This window comes from Astatotilapia calliptera, chromosome 3, assembly GCF_964374335.1.
Source record: "Astatotilapia calliptera chromosome 3, fAstCal68.1, whole genome shotgun sequence".
Classification (NCBI taxonomy): domain Eukaryota; kingdom Metazoa; phylum Chordata; class Actinopteri; order Cichliformes; family Cichlidae; genus Astatotilapia; species Astatotilapia calliptera.
In genome coordinates, this window is record NC_137424.1 from 5,294,585 (window position 1) to 5,320,624 (window position 26,040).

At 40.0% G+C, this 26,040-nt stretch overlaps 2 protein-coding genes and 3 long non-coding RNA genes across 10 annotated transcripts in view; 2 read left to right on the forward strand and 3 right to left on the reverse strand.

The window, feature by feature from the left end:
* LOC145424529 (uncharacterized) overlaps positions 1–26,040 on the forward strand; it is a 192,386-nt gene that overhangs the window by 34,760 nt on the left and 131,586 nt on the right. The gene's annotated exons all lie outside the window — the stretch shown is intronic.
* Positions 3,217–15,728, reverse strand: LOC113011587 (phospholipase D1-like). 6 transcript variants are annotated; one of them, XM_080297802.1, is made up of 6 exons: positions 14,383–15,728; positions 14,125–14,230; positions 5,475–5,591; positions 4,936–5,184; positions 4,425–4,518; positions 3,217–4,086 (listed from the first exon to the last, which is right to left on the reverse strand). In XM_080297802.1, exons 2-5 carry the CDS (start codon positions 14,140–14,142, stop codon positions 4,465–4,467), a joined length of 438 nt encoding a protein of 145 aa, XP_080153928.1. In that variant the 5' UTR covers positions 14,143–14,230; positions 14,383–15,728; the 3' UTR covers positions 3,217–4,086; positions 4,425–4,464. The 6 variants fall into 6 exon arrangements, 3 of the variants coding, with proteins under 3 accessions (XP_080153928.1, XP_080153925.1, XP_080153922.1); XR_013905535.1 differs by lacking the exons at positions 4,936–5,184; positions 5,475–5,591 and having other exon boundaries at positions 14,383–14,560; XM_080297799.1 differs by lacking the exons at positions 14,125–14,230; positions 14,383–15,728 and having other exon boundaries at positions 3,217–4,082; positions 5,475–6,468.
* LOC145424594 (uncharacterized) lies at positions 9,237–11,010 on the reverse strand. The gene is made up of 2 exons (XR_013905676.1): positions 10,600–11,010; positions 9,237–10,274 (listed from the first exon to the last, which is right to left on the reverse strand). It is a non-coding gene; the product is annotated as an uncharacterized LOC145424594 (long non-coding RNA).
* Positions 20,066–22,617, forward strand: LOC145424688 (uncharacterized). Its single transcript, XR_013905710.1, has 2 exons — positions 20,066–21,830; positions 21,981–22,617. It is a non-coding gene; the product is annotated as an uncharacterized LOC145424688 (long non-coding RNA).
* Positions 21,525–24,885, reverse strand: LOC145425116 (uncharacterized). The gene is made up of 2 exons (XR_013905782.1): positions 24,281–24,885; positions 21,525–23,656 (listed from the first exon to the last, which is right to left on the reverse strand). It is a non-coding gene; the product is annotated as an uncharacterized LOC145425116 (long non-coding RNA).

Genomic DNA, 26,040 nt, shown 5'->3' on the forward strand with positions numbered 1-26,040 from the left:
TGTATGCATTAAGTCCATAGTAACTACATAAATTGCAAAAAAAAACTTCTGCTCATCCATCTCTGTGTGTATCAGGATACATTTGGTTCATAATACACAGAAAAATCAGAGTTATTACCTGTAATAAATGTGAAAGATTCCTGCAGTGATAACCAGGCAGGACTGAAACACATCCAAGCTGTCACCACGGTAACAGCACCGTCCATCCACAGGTGAGGGGAGGAGCAAAAAGAGGGACTTTGACCATTTTATACTAAAAACACTCAACTAATGTTTCTAATATGAAACAAATAAGCCCACATTAATGTGAGCGTTTATTAAATAATAATAATGATGATTTCCTCCTGATCTCATTTCCACAGCAGAGAAAACTGTGGTGTATATTGAGGTGGAGGGTGTGGTCTGTGGCTCAGGTGTAGAGTGAGGGTGGGGTGCACCACAGCAGCATGCTGGGACTGCTGAGGGTGGAGGAGGGAGTGATGATGACATCAGAGCTGCAGCACAGAGACCAGTGAACACACAGTCTGTTCATCTTTGCATAGATACAATATACAGCACAATATTGAATGACAGACACGCTGTGGGAGCTTCCACAGATACACTGACGTCAGCATCCAGAGTCCTCCTGCTGCTCCCCCCTCAGAGCCCCGTGATCAGCACCAACACATTCAGTTAGATGACAGAGTCCAGCTGCAGCTAGAATCAGCTCCCCTCTGTGAACAACAGCACAGCGTCAGTGTTTCACACTCAGTGAAAGGAGGAAACAGCAGAAGAACACCATGTGTGCTACGTTTCCCAGGACACACTACAAACTGCACAAATACAGAGCAGCACGTGGAAGGACCTGGAGCTGCATTTACAGAGCTGCAGACAGCGTGATGTCCTGTATGGACAGGTGGAAGGAAGCAAGTCCTCAGCTGGAACACTCGTGTTTGTCCACAGACAGGAAACACAGCAGGAAACTTCCTCACAGAAGTGCAGCTCATGGATAACACACTTCCTGTCAGTCAGAATGAGGCTGCAGCCAAACACAGAAAGGTGTTTTTGTCCAGATGAGCCCAGAGAAGAAACACGAGTGTTCACAGACATCAGAAGCTCAGAGAGGTGAAACATGAGGTTGGAGTCCTCGTCAGCATCCAGAAGAGCTGCTGTGAAACCCTGAGTACTCATGACAGACTCTGATGGCACAAACACATCATGATTCAAACAGAAAGACAAACATGGAGCTCCTGATCCTCCTGCATGAGAACAAGCTGACATGAGCGCTGTGTCTGAGAGTGTCTCCCTGTCACAGTGACAATAACACAGCTGCTGCTCACAGTCATTAAACTGACCTGAGGTCAGCTGTGCTCCTTACATATGAACCATGTGACCTCACATCAGTGCTGTGGATGACTGTAGTCATAGAAGAGTAGAGCTGTAGCAGGTGGTGTGAGGAGGAGGTGGTGTATTCTAGTTAACGCAGTACTGAAACACTCCAGCAGAGGGCGCTGTTAAGTCCTTATTGTAACACAGTTACTGTGTGCAGTTAGACTTCATACATAATCTGCACTTATTTCCATCAGACATGCTGTCAGTAAATCATTGGTTTCTATACATTTCTAAACACAAAACCTCTTCACACTTCTAACATGCACATTTACACAACTAAATGGCAGTATTGATGAAAAGAAACACATTCAACAAATCCATTTAAACCTTAAAACAAACAAAAGGAAGCATCTCTATGGACAAACAAACCCCTCCACTTGGTTTGACCTGCTGATGTCATGTGTGGCATCAGCAGGACTTTAAAATGAGGAAATGCCGGGCGGGCGTTTCCCCACACCTGACCCTCATGAAGACTGAAAAGACAAACAAAGTAAGAACAAATGACTTAATCTGTAACATAATAAAATGTAAAGAAACATGTAACTGAGTATTCAGCTTCATTTGCAGAATGTTTGATTTGCCAGCAACTGAATGCTTCCACACACAAACCCGGCATAGTGAGTGAAGCAATGTTACTTAACAAATAGCAAATCATAGCAAATACATAGAAACAGAATAATGTGTTTAATATGCAAAAGAAGAAGAAGAAGTAAAGACATATGGGACAAATGGAGACCATTGCAGCTCATCCACCAGTGGGGTAAAAAGAGCAACCAAGAAAGTGGCAGCCTGCACGGCCACAGATGTGCTGGAGGAGCTAGAAGCTCTACCCATGGAGAAACTCCTGGAGAACCTTGCTAAGCCTAACAGGGGACAGGTACTTCTGCCCAACCTGGCAGCCACAAAGTGAACTGATTTAGGTAAAGATAACCACATGCACCTAACCAGCCTGCACCAGCCTGACATTTCTTCCTCCTAAGTAAAAACCAATGGATGGATTGAACTTAGAGTCTCAGCTCAGTTTTCTATTTTGACCACCTACACCCCAAGATACTCTTTTAAAAAGTGTTGTTTTCAGATCCCTTTGAAGTTCATAAAGGGCCTGTTCATTTTCATTCAGATGTTTTATTACATAAATGTTACTGTTTTCTTTTGATTTATGCTCCCACTACACTGCACCTCTACAAACAACAATGCCACGGACTGTCAGCTGCTTTTACATGCTGTGAACATGAGTAGGTTTGATCAGAGTTTCAATTATCAAAGAAAAGACAAACTGAGCAAAAAGAAGGAAAAAAAGACCAACTTCTTCCCAACTGACAAGAAAAATACTCGTCATGTTTTCATAATAAAGGATCAGGCTCCCCATTTATGACAGCTTGGACCAATAATGTATGTTACACTGATGCTACTGTAGAGACAGGGTCAACATCTCTATTTAAATATAATTAATATACAAAACACAATAAAAGTTATACATGAATTATTCATTATTTTTACTATTGATAAAATTCATGTATACTAATCAAAGTTATACATGAGTAACGACATTATTAATAATGATTAATAATAATAATTCTAATGCCAACATGATGACTGTTCATAGCTCCTGCTTTGAAATACTGAACTTAAACATTGACCTGATGAAAGATCACAATTCACAGTGGCCCACTGTCAGAATCATTCTGAATATAAACTCATCGAGTTAATCTGAACCTTTCTCAAATGTGCTGTGAATAAATGCTGCTGCAAGCCACTGTGGGAAAGCTGTGTTATTATCATGGAAACATCTGTGACACATTCACAGAGGACGAGGACACAAAGGGACGACACGCAGAGGCTGTGTTAAAGTCAAAAATCCAAATCTTTAGTCCTAAACAGGCAGTGGTTACAAACAGGAAGACGAGCAGTCCATTAAACAGTCTACAGGGTCAAACATACAGAGAATTCAAACAGCTATTAAAAACAAATAACTGGACACTGAAAAACTTCAGTGATGTGTGAGGCACCAAAGGGAAGCAGCTGAGTATATTCAATGAATTCTCTTCAAATACAAAGACAGAAACTCCTACAGGCAGCATGCAAACTGAGCAGGATACACAAAGATCAGAGATTACAAAAGAAATCAGAAAAGGATTTCAAACTTACTGAGAGCAAGGCCTCTGTTACAAATCTGTCTAATAGAAAAACATGCTGTACAGATACAATACGCTCAGTGTTCATGGTCATTTAAAAACTGGCTCTACCTGAACCACTTCAATATTTTATGAAGTCACTGAGTCGACCATTTCTACAGTTTGTTTCCTTCATTGCAGTTAGAGTGCGGCTGGTAAGGATGAAAACACACACAGAGCGTAAATTGTCTTTGTTAGTAACAAACGTCAGCAAAGAAAAGACAAAACACACAAACACTCTCATGATATTCATGAATCATTAGAAAGCATCCAAACATTCTGCTCGTGGACTTTTACAGTCTTATTTGCACTCGCTCATCTTCATAATCATCCTGATCAATACATGACAGGGGAGGCTTTGAGGTAGGCGGGGCTCTCTGCTGATGTCAGCATGAAAGGCAGGACCAGCGTCTGCCACATGTTGGTGAAACATCACAGTACACTGGCGTGGTTTCCTTTCCAGATGTTGGACGTTTGACACTTCAACGTTGAGGCCAACAAGAAGACACAGTTTTGGGTCGGGTTGCTGCAGGGTTTCTAACTGAGCAAAAGCAGAAGCACACAGACCAACAGGGATCAGATGCTGAGTGTTAGAGGAACATCTGTGCTGATCACTGAATGCTGCTGTGGTCTCTTGTTGAAGTTGGCTGGTGGGACAGTCTAATAGTGATATCCTGCCCATCGGAGGAACACTTTTAAAAACACATGCAATACTTTGTTTGTATTACAGTCACAGTTTATGTTATTTTTGTCCTTTAAAAGTGTTGCTGTACTATAAAGTCCTATAATTTGAGGCTAAAATGGCTCAGAGAGTCTCTCTCTCAGAGGATCTCCTTTGAAAGTGGAGACGGCTTTATCCGCTGATCCACGTCACTTTACCTGGATGTTTTCTTTGAAGCTGGATGAAGACTCCTCTCCCTCACTCCTGCTGCAGCTGTGTGGTCCAGTTGGCCTCTGAGGTCACAGTCAACATCTGTAGCAGAAGAGGGGAAATAAAAGTCCAGGTTACCAAAACTGGGAGCTTTTCCAAAATAGAGCGTAACTGGACTTTTTCAGCCTTACAGGCAGATAGTCGTCTGAAGCTGCAGCTTTTTCTTTTTAGCTTTTTCCAATCTCTGCTCTCGGCTTTCTTTGAGAACATGTCTGCTTTCTTGGCATGGGTCTGTCTGCTGTTGGTGAAGAGACTAAATCCACATACTCGCTACTAAGATCTCCTCAAGTAGTCTCAACCAGATTACAGTTTAAGAGTCTCCTGAGAGTTTCACCTTGGGGAGATGCTGTCTTGCTAACATGCAATCATGAGCATTAATCTATGAGGTGAAAAAGTCATTTTAAAAGCTCCAGCCACAAGTTTTATTTCATCTGTGTTTTGGTCAGAGTCCCATCAGACCTCCAGAATGGTGTCAGAGTGTTTTCTATCCACGTGATGAGCACAGGCCTCAGGTCCAGACCTCCACGGGCACCACAGCCTCTTTGGAGCTAATAGGTGCAAGAAGGTTTTGTTGGGATAGGAACTGAAGAGGAAACTGACGAGGAAGGCAAGGATCTTCTTCAGCTCCTCCGAGCCGGGACCTCTTTGTGTAGGCCAGCATTGGCCAGGTAGCCCTCCAGCATCGCTGGATGGCCGACAGTGGAAAACCTGGAGGAGTAGGAGAGAAACAGCAGCTTGGAGCATGTCTTTATACTGTTTAGTTTTTAGAGCCACAGACTTTCTTTTAATGTCATTGTTCAGGATCTATGACTGATTATGTATTTATTGTATTCCTCCATGACTGTGTGACAGCAAGTGGAAAAAACCAGCTTCACCTTTGTTGATATGCTTGTAATTTTAATATTGATTAAATGGCCCATGAAATAATAGAAAGCTCATATATGAAAATGTATTTTAAGAAGTAAAATGTTAATCTGAGTACAAAGGAGTACACTCACCTTCTGGTAGATGGAGGTGTAGCGAGCGCTGGTGAACATCCAGGCCTCCTCGTAGAACTGATCACTGATTGGATCCAAAACATCGATGGAGGATCTGTGTAAGCGCTGAGGATCGTCCTGATGGACAGAACAGAAGGAGAGTGAGACAAGTGAAGATATACTAAACAACACTGTGACATGAACTGAGCCACACACAGTTTGATTCACAGCTGATTGACACATTATTTGACCACGAGGAATCTTTTCTGGTTTGACGCCGTCTTTGTAGCCAGAAACCAGCTCTCTCCTCGGCTTCCTCCACTACACGCTTCCCCCACGCCAGTCTCCTCCGTCACTATAAAGGGGAGAGTCATGAGCTCCATCACCCTCACCTGTGCCGTCCAACGTCCCGCCACCAGCCTCCACTGCAGCAGGCCAGAGACCACACCCCTGCCACAATAAGTAAAAGTATATCCTTGCTGTACCCTTAATGCTAAATGTGCTAAATTAACCGCTGCCTTTGCCCCTTTGGGATTATTCTTATGTCACTGGGATGTTGACCTTTGACCTTCACATTAGAGAGATGGGCAGACATAATTAGTGTATGAATTTTAAAGTAACAGGTAATAAAGAGAGTGTAGCAAATGTAGTCAGGTTTATTACTCTGTATCACACATGAGTGCCCGAGGGAGGCGGGGCTGACTGGGGAGACACAGGAAACAGAGAGACAGGGCTGACTCGACATGAAACGATGAAACGTGGGACACGGGAACAGAAACTAAACACAGGCTGAAATGAACACTGAGGGAGGGAGAACTAAGATTACTGAGAGCCTGATAAATAAGAAGAACAAAAACCAAGAAAAACAAGAGTCAAAGAAAACCAAAAACACAAAGCATTGGGCCAGGACCCACTGCTGTGACATTTATATGTGATAAAAACATTAAAAACTGCTCAGATGTTGAAATCTTTCTACGTATACTTTAGGTTCAGCTCTCCAGCCTGGCATTTGGTTAAGCATGATTCAAACATTTGGTTTTGTTTAACTGGTTTTAATTATAGTTACTTTTTGTGAACAGTGAACTAAATATCTGAAATCTTTCCTTCCTTAAAAGTTATAATCCTACTTAAGTTATAGTGCAAACGCTTAAGCAACAAATATACTTGATGCTAATTAATTAATATTTCCCTTTGATGTTGCAACTATGCGGTCACTTCTGTCTTTAAACAAAATAATATTTTCCAGTTACAGAAATCATAAAGTCCAAACTACACTGAAAAAAATATGTTGTTGGATTTACTTAATTCAATGGTGGACATTTGTTGCACACAGATGTTTTGCTTCGGCAGCAACTTAAACAATTGAGTTAAATTAACACAATTTATTCATGTTCAATAAGCCTGTGCAATTTGTGTTGATAAAATGTGACTTAAACATGTTTTGATGAAGTAATTTGAGCTCTTGGAATATTTTAATCCTTCACAATTTTCTCACTTTATCCCAACACCATTCAATAACTTTTACCCAATACTACTTGGTCACTTAAATACTACATGTTATCTTCAAATTACATTTTGCTATTATATTCTAGTATCAAATACACAATTTTCAAATGGAGGCCTTATAACAGATTATATTGTTCTCTTCCAAGATGGTTGCTGGCATCCACCAGTAACCTTTCAAAACAAAATGTCTAATTTCACTGCATTGACAGTAGGTAAAGAATTAAACTGACATTACTCCTCCACTGAATCTACATAAATCAACAGTTAAATAATGTCAGTTCTTCCGTGTTCTCTGGAATCAATCACAGCAAAGAAATTAGACTGTTTCTTTTGAAAAATGTTGGGAAAGAACAAATCAAGATCAAAAATCAAGATTCAGTTAAACAACAATTATAACTAAACAATTTGAGATAATGTTAGTTTCCATTAACATTAAATTAGGTTACTGAATTGGCAAACACCTTCCTATTAACATTACCCATTTTACCCCAATAACTAAAGAAATTAGCACTTGCAGGTCAAAACCTTTATTCAAGAGATGCAAAAATAACATTGATACAGTGACTGTCAAAAATTACAGCACTGATCATACTGTGACATGTTGGTTCAAAACAGCACACTTAGAAATATTCAACGTTCCTTACTTCAACTGAATGAAACTGAAAACACCATTTCACACGACCCATATGGGATATTTAGACTGTATAACTGTTCACGCTACATCTCTTCACTAGTAAAAGAAAGAAAAAATACAAAGAGAAATTTAAAAATGCTGCCAAAATGCTGCACAGAGCAAAAGGAAAAACAAACAACAACAAAAAATGGCCCTGTCCTCATGGCAGTTGCAGTGTATATAAAAATGAACCCTGCGATCTGTTCCTGGAATTGAGCTTCAAAAATGCAGCAGAACAAGTGTGAGATTTAAATGTCTTCTCACCTAGAGCTGATCACCTTGCATGCATAACAGTGAGCTTTCCTTGCAGGAGCAGTTTTGTCTTAGTTGTGAGCTTTTCTTGTACCGGACTCTGCGCCCCAATTTTAGTGTCAGACCACACCTTCAGAGTATTCCATCAGAACCAACCACGACGCAAGAGGAACACTGATGACGTGCAACCCCATGACCCAATCTGGGGCAGTGATGTACCAGCGGAGTTCAAGTTGTGGACCACCGGACAGAAGGTCCTGCACTCACTGTTCCCATGGGTCCGAACTGGAAGAAACACGTTAAGAATTGAGACTCTTGACTACCGATTTGGACTTTTCCTGAACAGCTCAACAAAGATAAATAAGGCTCAGAATGAGGAAATCGACGCGATCAGAATAGTGGTCATGCAACACAGGGTCGCCCTGGACATGATTCTCGCTGAGAGAGGGGGCCTCTGTGTCTTGTTCAACACCACTTGTTGCACCTATATCCCGGACAACGTGCACTCCTTGACCATGACCACCGCCCTAGACAAGTTGCGACAACTGAGTAATGCGCAGCAACAAGACTATGTCACGAACAATGAGGACTGGCTGACCTGGCTGCTGAGTGGCAGCTGGAAGACCCTCGTGATCAAAGGACTCGTACTGATAGGAGTTCTGCTTCTATTATTGTGCTTGTTTTCTACATGTATCCTACCATGCATAAGATCCATGATTGACAAAATGGTACAGGCCACAGTAATTACCTATGTTGGACTGCCACTAGAAGATGAACCGGATGAAGAAGATTTAGTATAGAAACACACACACACATACTGAATGATGCTACAATTGAAAATGTTATAATCAAGTGATTGTTGGCTGATAATAAAGTATGATTAAGTGAAAAATATTAACATCAGGAGGGGATGTTAAAGAAGAAACGCTTTTATGAGTTTTATGTTGCATTAAAGTATATGTTCATATTTTACTCTTAATAGGAAAAGAACAAAATGTACTACTCGCTCTGTTTATAGAAAGAGGAAGTTCACCCTATGACATTTATACGAACTTACACACACACACACACACACACACACACACACACACACACACACATATGCAAAATTAGAGGAAACTGCTATGCTTGTTTCACCCTGCTATAAATAATAAACGACTACTGCAGCTCGGTGTGAGTCCTCTCTGAGCCCTCACCCGTGCAGCACGTTAACCGTCTCCAAGTGTCTCAGTGTTGTTTATTCACCTGTTTGATAACTGTAAATCTCTGATAACAGTTTATTTGTACCATCTTCACGTGAACACATTCAAGAACATAACAGATGAAGAAACATTAAAAACTTCCACACTACATGAAGCAAGAAAAATAGTTTATTCCTTTATGTAGAAAAAACAGAAACATCAAACATCTCCAAGACTCTCTTTGAAAGAACTACAAACCTTTGTTCTCATGGTCCAATCATGAGTGAACTCCCCGATGAAGCCTTGTGTGCTAAAACATGTCAGAGTTTTAAAGGTTAAACATGAGTTTCCAAAACGTTTTGCTGGAGAACAATGAACTATTTGACTGAGTTTCAATCATTTACAGACGAGCAAAACCAGGACAGAGAAAAAAGGACAAAACTGACTCAGTAAAACAACAGAAAAGAAGATCTCATGTAGATCTGTATTATGTAGAAGTTCAGCCCAGCAACCAGTTCAGTTCAACACAAGTTTAAATGATTCTATCTGAACTCTGTGGAGCCTGATCTCAAGCTTTTTGAGTCTGACACAGAAACCAGAGGATCTTTCTGTGTCTTCAGATTCACTGTGATCCAGTGATGGGAGTGATTTCAGCCCTGAGTGATCGCGCTGATGTTTGCACAGAGCAGACAATGAGGTGAATGTTTGGGCACATTGGTAACAGTGAAACAGTTTATTAGTAACGTGGGATCGTTTGTGTGCAGAGTATGAACTGAGATTCCTGAAGCTCTTGTCACACTGGTCACAGCTGTAGTTTCCTTCCATGTGTGCACGTTCATGAATGTTACGATGACCTGATTGTGAGAAGCTTCTCTCACAGTGTCTGCACTTGTGTGGTTTCTCTCCTGTGTGGACTCGTTTGTGTGATTTAAGCTGACTTTCAGTGGTGAAGGATGACCCACACTGATCACAGAGGTGCTTTTTAACCCCACTGTGAATCAGTTCATGTTGTTTTAAATCTCTTGGTGTGGTGAAGCTTCTCCCACATTCTTTGCAGTATTTCAGTTTGTCTCCAGTGTGTCTATGTTGATGTACTTTTAGGGTCTTTTGCCGACTGAAAGTTTTTCCACAGAGGTCACAATGAAAGTCTTTCCCACCACCACAGTGATGACAGGGTTGAGAACTGGATCCATCTGTGTCGCTCTGCTTCTAAACAAAGACACAAAGACAGTGTAAGTCAGTCCTTCAACATTTGTATCCTGAACGTCGCCTGAAATAAAGAGCATCTCTGCAGACGTCCAACTACATTTGACTGTTTCAGTTAACACACTCAGTTTACTGGGCTGCAATAACTACAATACTACCACCATAATACTACAGTAATACTAAAATCATAACTGAAAGGAAAATCTGAATAATCACTCAGAGCTGCTTTTCCATGCAGTAGAATTGCTAACATGCTAACACAGTTTAATGAGCAGAGTTGTTCCAAACAGTCAGGCTAAAATGACAAGATAACAATATAAATACATACCTCACAGTAGCTGCACTTGTAGAGTCTCTTTCTGGTGTGGATCTGTTGGTGTCGTCTCAGGTGACGTGGAGATTTAAAAGTCTTCTCACACAGGTCACATTGATAAGGTCTCTCCTCAGTGTGGGTAAACATGTGTCGTTGTAAGTCTGTGTGAGTTATAAACTCTTTGCCACACTGTTCACAGCAGTACACATCATGTCTGGTGTGAATGCGTAGGTGTGTATTTTGGTGCCCTCTCTGGCTGAAAGTTTTTCCACAGATGTCACAGCTGTATGGCTTAATTCCAGAGTGGGTAACTAGATGACTCTGTAAGCTGCTACTGTGAGTAAAAGCTCTGCCACACTGATCACAGCTGTATGGCTTAATTCCAGAGTGGGTAACTAGATGACTCTGTAAGTGGCTACTTTGAGTAGAGGCAGTGAGTGAAATGCAGTCGTGGAACAAACTCAACCTTCAAACTCCATTAACACTAGTTTTAAACCTGAAGGTGGAGCGTGGCACCAAACACCTTAAAGGTCTCTTATCCCCACCTGCTGGTAGTTCTAACACATTACATCCAACCTGCTGTTAAAGATAATTCATGACTGTTCAAACACTAAAATCATGCCCATCCCTCCTGATTGTACACACACACACACACACACACACACACACACACACACACACACACACACACACACACACATTATTTTATAATTTAGATTATTTTGTTGTTTCCTATTACATATTTCTATAATTTGTATAGATTTATACAGAATTATTCAGTGATAATAAATCCTATGTTTGTTTATTCTAAAGGAACCCCGTTAGCTTCCACAACAGATGTTGCTCGTCTTCCGTCAAATACTCACATAAAATATTACACAATAAAGTGGATTCAAGATATCCACATAATTTCACTCTTACATCCACAGTGAGGTTTCACAATTGTTCAAATATAAGCAATCAATAATAATAATAATAATATCAATAACATTGAGGCACATTACACAAATTTCAAAAACAAATCATGTCTTACAATATTTACAACAACTAAAAGCTCTGTAAATCGGCTTTTAAGTGTTCATTGAAGTTTTGAATAATTCTCTAATTTTTTAAGGCAACTTATTCCACTTAAAAGTTGCTCTAAATGTAACAGTTTTACAAAACGTTACTTTTAACTCGAGCATTTACTAAATTGCAGCTTGTTGAAAACTGTGTAATATGATGATGTATTTCATCTGGATACTGCAGCTGAGCAGAATAAATGTGGTGTGTTTAACAGAATTGCTTTCTTTAGAACTACAAGTAAGCCATAGAATATTTTAGCCTGTACAGGAAGCCAAGAAAGGTTATTATGCATTTGATCAATATTAGTATAGTATGAACATCTTCACACTAATCTGGACGCCTTATTCTGGACTAACTGAAGTCTGTTAAGATCTGTCTTATTAGCTGCTGACCAAATGATTGAACAATACTCCAGATGAGACATTACTAGTGCATTAATGACATCTTTCATAATGAAGAAGTGATACACAAAGAGCATTTCATAGCCATAGCTATGCCTTGTCGGCAGAGTTATGTGACATTAGTGATGTTTGTACTTTCAGCGTTAACTTGGTTTTAAAGCCTTTAAAATATACGCCGTTCAATAGTCGACCTTAATCTGACAGAGAATGTGATGATTTTGTGGATAATTAAAGTCAGTCATATATCCACAAACACAACAAGCTGAAAGTCAGTGATGCTGCTCGGTTTGCAGTCCTGAACATCACGGCACAAGCAGGATTCACTGCACTGTTAATGTTAGCTGTGTTATATTGCTGCCTCTGTTCGGTGGTGTCGAGCCAAACGCACTTTAACGTGTGTTTGAACGAGCTGACGGTTCACTCGTTAAGCTGAAAGAAAGATGCTTTAATCACAGCAGTCACACATGTGTCCACTGCACCATCTGGAACTCTTCTTGTTTACACTCGTAATAACACAAACACTAAATCCTGCTTCTCTGGTGCTGTTGTGTAGCAGTGTGTACACCTGAGACTGTCACCTGTCTGTCTGTCCTGCACTCTCTCTCTGTTTCTTTCTCTCTGATTGTGGAATAAAAGTATGAACATGTGTTTATAAGTTACACTTGTGTTTGAATCCTGCAGCTTATCACACATTTGATTTCCATGTGTGACGACTGCAAGTGTCCAGAGTGAGGACAGACTGAGGGAGCCACTGCTGCACATCATCTGTGAGGCTTTGCAGCCCTGATGATCCACCAGGACAAACTCAGCAGTGTGTGAGGAAGAGGAGGAGGAAGAGCCAGCAGCAGCTGACAGATGGAGAGAATAGACAGACTGTTCCCTGTTTGTGAAGGACTGCTAGGAAAGTTTAACATAACTGTCTGTGCTGAATCAGTCTTATTAGGTAATGTTCAAATAATGTGATCATCCCAGTGTTTCCAGTGTGGGAGAAAGTACTCAGGGCCTTCAAGTTACACACTATGAAAGGCAGCAACAAGTTTAATGTTCAGAAACCTAAAGTCTGTATCAGCAGCAGGATGGAGCTAAAAATAAATGTTGGTTTCAGTTCTATGAAGCTTTGAGTATTTTGGATCAGTAGCTGCTGTGTTTGTTGCATCATATTGCTGTAACTGTTTATATGCTTTATATATTCTGAGCTAAGTTGATCTATAGTGTTACATGATACACTCTCAGAAATAGAGAGAGAAGAGAAGAGAGAAGAACATTTTTGTACCTATAGGAACATTTTTTTTAAATGTTCCCTTAAAAGTACATTACTGGTATTTAAAAGTCCAGAAATGCCCCTTTAAAGGTTCAATTTGAAATAAAGTACAAATCTGTATTATAAAAAGAAGGACGATGATGATAGCGGTCTTTGAGTACGCGGCCCTTGAGGACTTTAAAGCTGCAGAACCTGAATCGGGATACAGCCATGATGATCTCCAGCCTCGTGCTCGCCAACATTCTCACCTGAGTTAAGAAGACGATCACTGAAATGGTCTCAGCAGGTCCTTTGATGACAGCAATGAAATGCAGCGGTAAGGCTTTTTGGGGATTAAGTTCGTTTTCATGGCAAAGAAGGACGATGCAGTTCATCTGATCACTCCTCATAACATTCTGGAGTGCAGGCAAAATGCTATTATAAAAACTTAAGCAGCAACTTCTCCAGGTTCCAATATTTATGCAATTCTCAAACCTTTTGGCCACGACTGTATAACCTCTTCTGAAGTTTAGTGGATATTATACATGGTTATGCTCAGGATGTGTCGGCCAGTTTCCACTGGAAACGCCTTTTGGTTAAACTGTCAGCGAGCAATTTGCATTTGCACTGTTACATTTTTATATAACTTTAATGCACATAAACAACAGCTGCTTGTTTCAGTGAAAATACATTGATGGGTTTTTAATAAAGTTGTGCAGCTGTAAAGTATTTTGTCTGGTGTCAATTCTATCGTCAGCTACATCGTTATGGCAAATGTTCAAATGTATATGGTGATAAATATCTTTGGTCATATGGTCCTGCTCTGTCTGTCACCTTCTGTGTTGAGCTCATTGTTTCCTCTGTAGTGGCTGAGCTGAGTCCAAGTAGCTGAAAATGTTCCTCTGCTGCTCCGTCAGACTCTCCTCCTCCTGCTGATCAGCTGGGACACAAAGCAGATCTTTGTTAGGCTCCACACTGCACTGAAGAGTCAAACTGTCTCATATGTTCATCTGACAAGTAAAAGAACACATTTTTGTTTCCCGAGGTGGGCAACTTGTTGGAAACAAACACAAAAGGTTTGAGCACTGATACCTGCCATTGCTGCCATTGAAAGATGCAACGCCAGCAATGTGGATTGTCAAGACTCAAACCAATCATCAAGCAAAGACAACAGGGATCATTTGTTTCTGTTTATTTAGCATTCACAGCATTTGTAGTTGCCTTCTGTGCAGGGGAAGTCCACGCACACTGTGTGGTACCGCCATCCGCAGAAGGTGCACTCAACCTCTGTAAGAGAAACGAGGTTGTCTGAGACTGAAATGATATTCACTAAAGAAGTGGTGATTTGTAAAACTTCAAGTGTATGATAAGGTGAAAACAAATACACAACTGCATGTCATGTAGTTGAAGGTTTTTTTTCTTTTGGAAGACCGGAAAACACTGAAAGTTACAAATTAGTCCTTTATTTATCCAGGTAAAAAAAAATCTCATTGAGATTAAAAATCTCATTTCCAAGAGAGACCTGGCGTCATGGCAACACAAGTCACATACCACACAGGTATATAACATTTATAACAAACACAATATCCCAACATGTGTAACAAATGTATTGTGCTTGAAACAAATTCAGAATAGGTGATAAAGCAGCTGCACATGTGTGTCACGAGTAAATCTGGCTGTATAACAAACAGAAACAAGTGATGCTGCTGTCTTTGCTCAACGGTTGGTTTGAGTCTTGACAATCCACATTGCTGCCATCTTTCAATATGTTGAATGCACCAGTGTAAGTGCAGCCACTCAGACTCAATGTGTTCATAGAAACAGGTGCAGATGTGTCACGAGTTCATCCAGCAGTAGCTATGGCACTTGGCCACAGGGGGCAGCAGTGGACTGACCTGCATTCGAGACTGCTCCAGCTGCTCTGTGACAGTCAGTAGATCTGCTACAAATTGCAGATCACATGCAAGTTTTGGAAATGACATTATAAATATTCCTAACTTAGCCACGGCAGCATTGTTGATGTATTACCTATATACTACAAATTATTCCACCTGCTGAAAAGTGGATCTAATGTGGGCGGACTCACACTTAGCAAATAAACTTGTGATGTGAGAATGTAATCAAACTGTTGATCAGAGGCAAAGTAATTTAAAGTTTATGATGCTATCGTCTAATGTTAGCTGACATGATGTTAGCTTGTAAACTTATGTTGTTGTCTGGGTCTCATGTCTGATCTGATGATAATAACTGTGACAACACAGAGATTAAATAAAGGACGTTGGTGGGACTTCTTATGTTAGAACTATAACTTCAGTTAAGGAGTGAGACGTAAGGTGACAAGGAGAATGAAGAGAATGAGAAAGAAGTAACTGGGAAGAGAAAATGAGAAAAATTTGAAATGATCAAATTTGTGTTAACAGATGATGGTGATTTTAAAAATTCAAGTAATTTAAAGTTTTTATCCTGTTTGTTGTTGTTTTTTTCATATTCTTCTATTTGCAAGAGGTTATTAATAAAACAGGTTCTCTTTCTGGTTTCTCTTTTTGGACGCACTCTCTACAGCGTATCACATCCAAAATGGTGGATGTCAAGTACAAAACCTCGACAGAAACAATCAGCAAGAATTTTAGCATCAGTCCAAAATAAAACTGTCCAACTACAGAGTTTTAAAATCCAACTAAACTATGAACAGAGATCTTTTACAAATAGGCTATTGATGAGATGACAGTGGTAACAAAAACGTACACATCCGCGCACACAGACAAAATGGCGGGAGAGCGTTTAACGGTCGACCTCATGAGTCCGTTACCGTGAACTATGGAGCGGCAGATTTGTGCTGGAACTGAGCTGCACACAGCTGATGTTAGCCAGGAAACATTACACACTGCTAACGTTACCTTCACACAGAGCTCCACACGGAGACGAGCAGCGTCAGGCACAAACACCAAGTTCAGAAAAGAGGAACTTTGAGCAGGAAGGAAAGAGTCAGAGCGGCGTTTGAGGACACGTTTACAACCACGAACATCAGAATCTGTCTGTGCTGCATTCAAGTGCAACTTGGAAACTCACTAATCTCTGTCATGTTGTCCAAAGATGATTTATTTCTGCTGGTTTTCCTGTTTGAAACACAAACATGTGTCAGCACTTTGTTGTTCTTCACCCTGCAGCATTTGAATATTTCAGGAGTAAACTGATCATAAATTCATGAAGTCATGAATGAAAGTGCAGACTGAGAGTGGATCACATGATGTTTGAGGTGTGTCATGTGACATGTTCAGTATTGTCACACATGTCTAGATTGTCCCTGATATCATAACTGCTCAAACACTGATGATTATATTTGAAGAATTATTCCTGATGGCAGCAAAGTTTGAATGGAGCTCTCTGTCTGTGCTGATTTGTCGCCCTCTGGAGGTCAAAGCACAAACTGCATGATGTCACTGTAACCACCACAATGACACGAAGTGTTTTTAAATGATGAAACATGTCAGTGATGCTGATAGTGTGTTCATCACAGACGTTCAGGCTTCATGTTGACATGAATCAAAGTTAATGTCATTATGGACCAAGGACAGTACTCTGGGTCTCCTGCAGAACAACTCGAGCTGTGATACCTGAATGAAGAGCCTCTGCTGCTTTAAAGAAGGAGGCTCGAGGCAGCGGTGAGGTGCAGACCAACCAGCTTTTATTCAGCAACTTTAACAGAAGGATGAGAAAAATAAAACTATACAGCACAGTGATGCTGACTGAAGCCACAGCATTAAACTAAACAAGCATCTGATCATCTTTAACAACATCTAATAAAGAATGACAACTATTTACTCCTGTATTTCCTACAATAAAGCCTGTTCAGATATTTGTTGCTGATGGAAATGTAAAAGGCTCCCAGGAACCAAAGGACAAAAACAGAGGCAACAGTCACAGCTGCAAAGGATCCCCTAACACATAAACTGGTTCGAAGATATTTTCTAGCTCTGCAGAGGAGCTTGATTGCACGGACAGTAAAAAGTGGATTCAATAACAGCAGCGAGCGCTGAGTGATATAACGGTGCTGCGAGCAGCAGTGCAAAGGCTCACACAGAGACAGCAGCTACACTGTGTGTGGATGTGATCCACAGTCACAGCTGTGGGTTTCAGTCAGTGTGTCTCTAACTTCATGGTCACATTTCAAAGCTTATTGCAGCCAGAAGATGTTCAAGTAAAAGATTTATTGCTGTACTCGTCTACCAGGATAACAGGAGGTTCATAAAGCTGTGTAATACTTCAGCTTTCCATCATGGAGTAGTAGTTGTGTCCCTTTGTGTTTATTAGTGTGTTCACACGTCTACTTTCACTTCACTCTGTAATGAAAGGATTCAAATCACTGATAAATACATACATGCTGACTCTGAGTCTCAGTGAAGGAGGAAAGGATGGATGAAGGCAGCCTAGTGTGGGTCATGTGTGTCCAGCAGTCATCCAGGGCCTGGATCCATCTGTAACAGGAAGACAAAGTCCAGCCTGTAATCATCCTATCAGGCACAGCGTTTCCATCCAGCATCCTGACGACGCTAACAACCCGTCAAACGTCTCCTCTGGTCCACAGAAGTCACACTTCCTGTGTCATGTTTACCTTTTTAAGTGTGCTATTCAAGCCTGTGTGACCAACTCTGACTCTCCAGATTACATCCTGGTCTCTGCTGCAGCTTCTTCTACACGACTGTTTTCTGTATAATAATATCTGCCTTTCCCGTCTCTGTCCCAGTGTGCCTGCCACTCGTCCTTCATCTTTACCTTCATTATACTCTTCACCTCACTTTCACTGTATTTTATAGTCAAACCTGCACGACTTCTTCTTGCTGCACCTTTTTAAACTTATCGTCCTGTTCATTGCATCAACACCGATATTCACAGGGAGCCATAAGAAATCCACTTCTATCCCTGTGTGTTTGATTCTATACAGTAAATGAAGTATATCAAAAACAATATGTTGCCTAGAGTCTGAAGACATATCACCTGTGCTCACTAGCACGCTGCTAGAGTCCCAGCAAACCACATACCTCCATATTAGTGCGTCCTCCACCCAGTTCAAGCCAGTAACATCACTACCAGCTCCCAGTATAAACTGCCACATCATCTGTAATTCTTTTACTCATCACCAAACTTATTTGTGGGAGAACAAATGCAGCAGCCGTTCTTTTATCTGACAGTGTTGACGCATCAGTAAATATCCTCACATGACCTGAGGACTTTCCCACTATATGAACCTGCTTTTAGTCGCCCCTCCTCCCTCGCCACAAGCTTCCTTTACAACATAACTTATAAAAAACAACTTTATTGACAATCAGCAATAACAATTACAGACAGTCTAGAAGAAGAATCACATGATCAAGGAGCAGAAGTTTATGGTTTTAATAGCTTTTACATTTTGGGAAAGTTTTAAAAACATTGTTTGGTTTTCTTTCTAAAGCGTTGAAAGGACGGCTTTGCATCAGAAAAGTAAGATCAGCAAATGAATCCATTAAAGTTCTTTTGCCTTGTTTGCAAAAGAAGCCAAACAACATTTGTGTTACAAAGAGAGACTTCAGAACAGATCAAAGATCACAAACATCAGGCACTGATGGAAACAGCCAAACACAGAAACAGAGGCACCAGCAGGTGAAGGAGGCCTGTTGTAGAAATGACTCTGAGTGCTCAGGTAGAAACGCATGAAGAACCAGTGCGTCTAATATTTGGAAACCAATCTGTGTTTGAGCGTCCTGGATGAAACACAGATCATGTTGCAGAGCGAGGACGTCGTCTTTCCTCCCGAGTGTGTAACTACAGGACGTGTGCAGCAGGTTTAATCGTCCTCCTGACAGTTACTGATGAACGAGTCCTTCAGGGAGGCTCCAGGATCACTGTGGCTTTTACCAGCTGCTGCTAAACTGAGAGGTGTTGCTGCTTCATGTGTGAAGATGTTTGCATGGCTTTAACAGTGCAGACGTTCCTCATGTGCACCCATTTCATATGTTTTATTGTGATGTTTAGTAACATCTGCTTTCCTCCTTCAGGCAGACGATAAAGTGAGCTCAGCCTTAAACATGTGGAGAGAACGTTTGACCGACAGTCCTGGGACGACTGCAGAACAATGGTTTGTTTTTAATGATAAAGTTTCATAATGGAAATAAATGCTGAGCCTGTTTCATGATGTTGGCCCTGCAGCATCAGGCAGGATTAATACTGTAACAAACGTGTGTCACAGTTATAATGACTTTAAATGAAGACTTGGGTTGGATGGAGATGTCAGCTGGATTTGTGCTGACTGTCACTTTAAATGTTTTCAGTTCAGCTTCTAAATCTACTTTTGTATAATGTTTGCTGAGTTTTGCACTTCATGACGCTTTTAAGAAGAGCCAATAAATCCTGACTTTACACCAAAATAAAGGTTTAATGTGTTTAGTGTGACAGTGGAGGAGAGCGCACATAATAAGAGTCATTAACAGAATGGTGACAATTATAATCTGTCTCATTTTAGGAGCAGCTCACAGGCACAACAGACTACAGAGCAACCAAAGCACCAGTTAAACGTCCATGTGACCGGCTTACAGCCAATGAACAATCAGTCCCCACTGTCCCCACCAACATCACTGTACTGGAAAGACTGTGCTGCCATGGTCAGAGATGAACTGGTACTAAAATGTAAGGCAGCTGATGTGTGTGGCCTTAGCAGCACAAATGCATCACGGCTGCAACGCTGCAGTGTGTTTAAACATTTGGACATTTCTGTGGCTTCAAACCAGCAGCTCCTCTGTACTCAGTCGTGTTTGTGTGTCTGTCAAAGTGATTGTTGTCTTTAAAAAGCCTTTTGTGTTGAGTTTTGTGAGCAGTGCCGAGCTTCTCTGTAGTCTAAGCCGAGTCGATATATTTGATTCCATGTTTGGTGTGATTTTCAAAGTCAGCAGCAGCAAACCCATACGGTAAAAAAATACATTTTTCCTGGCCAAAATATATTTCAAATATATGGTAAATATATTTTGTATTTGTGATGCTCCAAAAAAATATATTTTTGAAATTGAAAATATATTTCTTTCAAACCAAAATACATTTCAAAACATATTTTAGGGTGAAGAAAATACATTTCCAACCTTACAGTAGAATGTATATCAAAGTATCCTTTATTTAAAATATATTTAGTGCAATAATGATGATAATGATAACAATACTAAAAGTAACATGTTTTATGCACATCTGCAAAAAACAGTTGGATTCAAACAAAACAGAGTCAAAGGTCTATCACGAATTAGGTTGTTTATTCATTTGCTTACAGTATTTCACATTACACAATATCTCACTATAATGTAGCGTTCATTGACTTTGAAATTATCTGTCAGTGATACAGTAAACAAGATACAACAACTGCTATGTACACTTTAGTATTTGACAATATATACAATTTAGTACTTAAAGGAACACACTCCACTGTTTTGGAAATAGGCTCATTCTCCATCTCCCTCAGAGTTAAAAATGCAGCGTCTTCTTTCTAGATCCGTACGTTAATAGGGCTCCGGAGCGTGATCTTACGGGATGGGGCGTAGCCAGGATTTTTGGTCAAGGCGCCATATTAGCAGGCCAAACAAATGCTTGCTGTGTGGTCGGTTGTAATGTTAGATTGCACTACCGACAAAGGAATAAGCTTGAAAACAGGCTCTCTTTTCATTGTTTCCTCACCTGGAAGCATCATGAGGGAGCTTATGTGTTGGATGTTACCAAAAGAAGGCGTCTAGCCTGGATAGCAGCTGCGAGACGAGCTGATATTCAGTTCTCTACCAGCCACAGATATCTGTTGGTGTGCTCCAGTATTTTCATTCAGGTAAGTTCTAAATAAGTTCATATTATTCTTTATAGCCTGTTAATTTTATTTTCAATAGCACAAACTTAGAACAAACATGCAGAACTACCTTCTATTTATAGAGTTGCTAATTATTTGGCATTATTGCAACAAACCAGCCTATGAAATGAATGAAACAAATCCTGACTGGGTTCCAACACTACACATGGGGCACTACGAAATCCCTGCTTCAAACTACATGCTACATACCACCATGCCAATCAGATTACTTCTTCCATGTGAGGGTAAAAAGGTGACCTTCCTGGATAAGATGGCAAAGGTTTGCTGCGTTTTGGTGAACATGTGCCCCAGTGTGGTAGTAAAACCAGGGAAAAATGCTCTTGTTAAATACTTTTAAGTCTTGTGCTGTTTATGTAGTGATAAGTTTTCTTTTTTTTTTTTTTTTTCCTTTTTTCTCTTCTTTTTTTTTTCTCCTTCTCTTTTTACAGTTGCAGAAACATATAGGTGATTGCTGTAACGTATGTTTTAATTTTGAAATTAAAGCAGCCTTTTTTCCGTTAAAAGGTTCTTTGTGAGGATCAATCCAGACATGGGAACAAAATGCCCTGCAAAACTTGGTACAAGCCGCAAGACAGGTCGTGTCGTAAAGAGGAAGGTTACAAGAATCAGCCCTCGGATCACCACCTTCCTCCAGCGGCTCTCTGAGTTTGAATGGAGGACTTCCAACTAGGTAAGAACAGAGATGATAATATCTTTTACATAGCTGATAATTATATACATACTGTACACACATCCATACAACAGTATGAATGATCTCAGACAGATGTGAACAAGTGAATAACCTGAGCAAACATGAATATTGATGATGTGTCTTTGACAGGTGGTGATAAAGACTACGCTGAACCCGACCATCCTGGTAACGGAAATCTAAATCCCATGTCACATTCTATTTCCTGGGACCCACTGATAATTATTACATTTTGTAAATGAGTTTTGTTTTACAATTGTAATAGTTTATTTAATGTTCATGCTGGTGGGTTTGTCCTGTTTTTAGTGGAATGAAAAACTGTTTTCCTTAAAAAAATCAGACAGAAAGGTGAAGGACTGTGTAGTTTTCATGTACGCTTCTATTTATTTTGGTTATTGGCATTGTTTTTATTCAGTTGAAAAATGTTTTTCTTGTTAAAAAAAAAAATCAACAATAAATGTTCGTTTAATTCACTATTCTGAGACTACTTTATTATTTTTTTTTTTGTCCCGTTTGGATCTATAGCCATCAGAATTGTTGTCTTGAGGCCAAGAAAGATGCCAAGCGGATTTATTTTACCAAGTGGATCATCATGGCCTTGCCATATTGGTCCATTTGATTGACCTTTATTATAATTATGAATTTATTTTATTTTCAGTTGCAAACGGGACAGACATAACTGTGGGACAGGACAGGGGGAAAGAATGAAAGAAAGAGGGGGAGAGAAAGAAAGAAAACCAAAGGGGGGAAGAGACGGTGAGAAGGGGGGGAAGAGAGAAAAAAAAACAAACAACAAAAAAAAAACTCCTGGGTCACCTGTATGGAGAAAAAAAAAAAACAGAGGAGACAGCAAACAACAAAGAGCATAATAATAGAAAAAAAAGCACCATCACAATAAACTAGCTAGCCATAGATATCAATAGTTACTAAATAATAAACGATATTGTGCAGCACGCAGGATAGACAGCGCACAGTGTGCTTTGAGGCAGCAGCCAAGAAAGCTGTAGTCCGCGTCTGTGAATACCCATGTGTACACCTGTGTGCATACCTGTGTGGATCAGCATGCTTGCATTCCAAAGGTTTCTCCATGTGATAAGTGATAAGTTTTCAAAAGAGACAGTAAATTACAGAATGCTAGTAGTGGGTGATATTATACAAATGCTGTCATGATTTTATGTGAACATTTTGTCATTTGTAAACTATACATAACATTTTTTCTACATTGTAACTGATGTGATGTTCGACAAAGTGCTTTTAATTAAAAATAGCCAAACATTTCTTTGTTTCTTTATTCAACTTTTGAACAGTGGTATTTAGTAAGTACATATTCAGTAAATGCAAAGTATTTACATGGCCCCCTAAATTAAAACACTATGGGTTATTCAGAACAGAACTATGCTTGGAAAAATATTGTCCCATCAGTTGATCCAACTCCTCCACAGTAGCAGGTGGAACTTTTCTTTTTTGAGGATGGCTTCTTTTACCTGTCACTACAGATGGTCTGTTTATGTTTTGATCAAGAACCTTTTTTTTGGGCAGCTGAAGAGGAGAAGTCTATCTTATGGCCAACCTCTGGCTGTATCTTGGTCATATTACCCAGCAAAACCCAGTATGCAGGTTCATCTGTAACAGTCCTTGTGCCACAGATCCTCACTGTTGCTTCTACATTAAACAGAAGAGCAGTGACATGGCTGCAAGTCTCCACGACTCTAGCCATACAGCTGCAGTGGGCGGCTTCAACCTTCCCTGTGATGCTCACAATGACCTGTGGCTGCAATGCTGCAATTCAGTCTTTAAGAGTGCAGGACCTGAAACACACACAGACAAAGTTCATTTAAAGACAAGAACTATGAGCCAAGGCCGACACAAATGTGTTTTATTTACTTTCAAATCCATTTATCATAAATGTAACAAATAAAGTGTTTTTATGTATCCATCTATAGAACGCTGCATGTTATATTCTAAATCTGCATGTTTCTTTTTAGAAACCTATCACCAAAAAATGAACCTAAAGTATGTAATGCAAGGATGTAATCACTTTCAAGAGGGAGAAAACATAAAGTTCAACTTTAAGTGACAACTATGGACACCTAATATGACAAGGAGATTCTGCAGGTCATTAATCAATGTATAAAACTAAAACAGAATGTATTTTTAGTGACACAGGACACAAACAAGGAAGCAAGATGTGTAATTAGGATTATTTATAATAAATATGAATTAATTAGGGCAATTTCTTTAACCATAAAGAATAACTAAATCCTTCAGGACAATGTCACATCAATGCACTGAACTCACTATGTTATCCCTCTAACAGAGCCTCTACATGTTCTCACTGTAATTTCCCCCTCACGAATGAATTTTTGCTAGCACTAATTTGAATGTTGGGGGGAATCAAACGCATTTTACTCGCAGTACTCAAGCTGACTTACCTTTGCTTGAATGACGGCGTACTCACAACGTGGAGGCTTAAAAATAACCAAATCTTGTACCCAGTCCTTGGTGAATTGGATGTGCGCCTCCAGAGATTTATAATTGCGAAATTGGTGCGCCGTGTATGCTCTGACTCCACAGACAAGGTATGAGAGTAGATCATGCTAAGTCAATAGCGGTTTGGTCTTCAGGGTTTCTACTCCACGGCTATATTTCATACAGGTCCACATTTCAACAATCAAGTACCGTCTCTTTGCATCTGGACAGAATCTGTCTCTATACCGTCATTTTCTTTTGAGCTACGTTTCAGAATGGTTCGTAGCAAACTTGTTTTGATTCGTGACCTGCCAAGATGGTGCTGCGCTCCCACAATGCATTGCGACATTACGTCAACTCCAAAGCCCTTTGCGTGCAGGAGTGTATGCGCATGCGCATTGCCACGGTGGTTTAAAAAATAAAGATATAATGAAAAGTAATTAATAAAAATTAAATATTTAAACATTCCCACAAATGTGCAATGAACGTGCAAAAACTCTCTTTAGTAGTTGTTGCTGTTTCTTTCTTTCTTCTTTTTTTTTTTTTTTTTTGAAAAATAACGACGTCTCTGAGGCAGCGAGAGGAACGGCCGGATACAGGAGACGGGAAGAAACAAGCCGATTATGTTCGCGTTAATTAAGTGGTTGGAAGATGTAAAATTCTCAATTCTGCCAACTGAACATATACGAGATTTTAATGAGGATGAATAATTAGCCGGCATGGAGGAAACGGACCTTTATTTCATGGAGTGGCGACAAGAAGCCAAGGCGGGTGGCCAGTCTAAGAAGCCTCCATCATCAAGCTAGCAGGTGCCTTTTCCCATATAATATTACTTTATTCTCGCTTATTTGGAACGGAAGCGTAGAGCTGCCACCCAGGCAAAAGAGAAATATAAGTATATCACGTTATAACGTGAAAAGTTTATCGTTCTAACAATATACTATCATGTTTGAACAACATGTTTGAACAACATTGTACGAAAAATGTACATAATTATCACGTCCGTACAATATTGTGCGAACGTGACAATTATGTATATTATAATAATGTGATATTATATTATACCAGTGGTTCCTAACCTGGGTTCGATCGAACCCTAGGGGTTCGGTGAGTTGGTCTCAGGGGTTCGGCAGAGCCTCCGCTGTGACGTGCACGGCTCATTTTGTGCACCAGTAAAAAACATATCTACGTCTAATTTGAAAAAAAAAACACACTTTATTTTTCACTAAAGAGGGGTTCAATGAATGCGCATATGAAACTGGTGGGGTTCGGTACCTCCAACAAGGTTAAGAACCACTGTATTATACAAACATGAAAAGCATAATGTTAGAACAATAAACATTTCACGTCATAACGTGATATAGCTCTATTTTTCTTTTGCCTGGGTGGCAGCTCCACGCTTCCATAATTTGGTAATCAAAATATGTAACTTAATTAATTATATTGTGACGTACTTTTGCCTTTTCTTATTATTCTGCCTTCTCAATAACTATCAAAGCCTATTCACATTTAATTTGGCTTTCACAGAAATCCTACCTCTCCTTCTGGCTACAGAGTACTTACCAAGGTTAGAAACAAAGGACAGTTATGCTTTATTAATGTTCGCTAATTACAATGTTCCACATTTCCTTGCTTTTTAAGTCATTTTTAGGCTTTTTAGAGTTTTTGTTTTTTATTTTTTTAGCAGTAATGTTTCTGCCTATTTATTTCAGCCCATGAAATC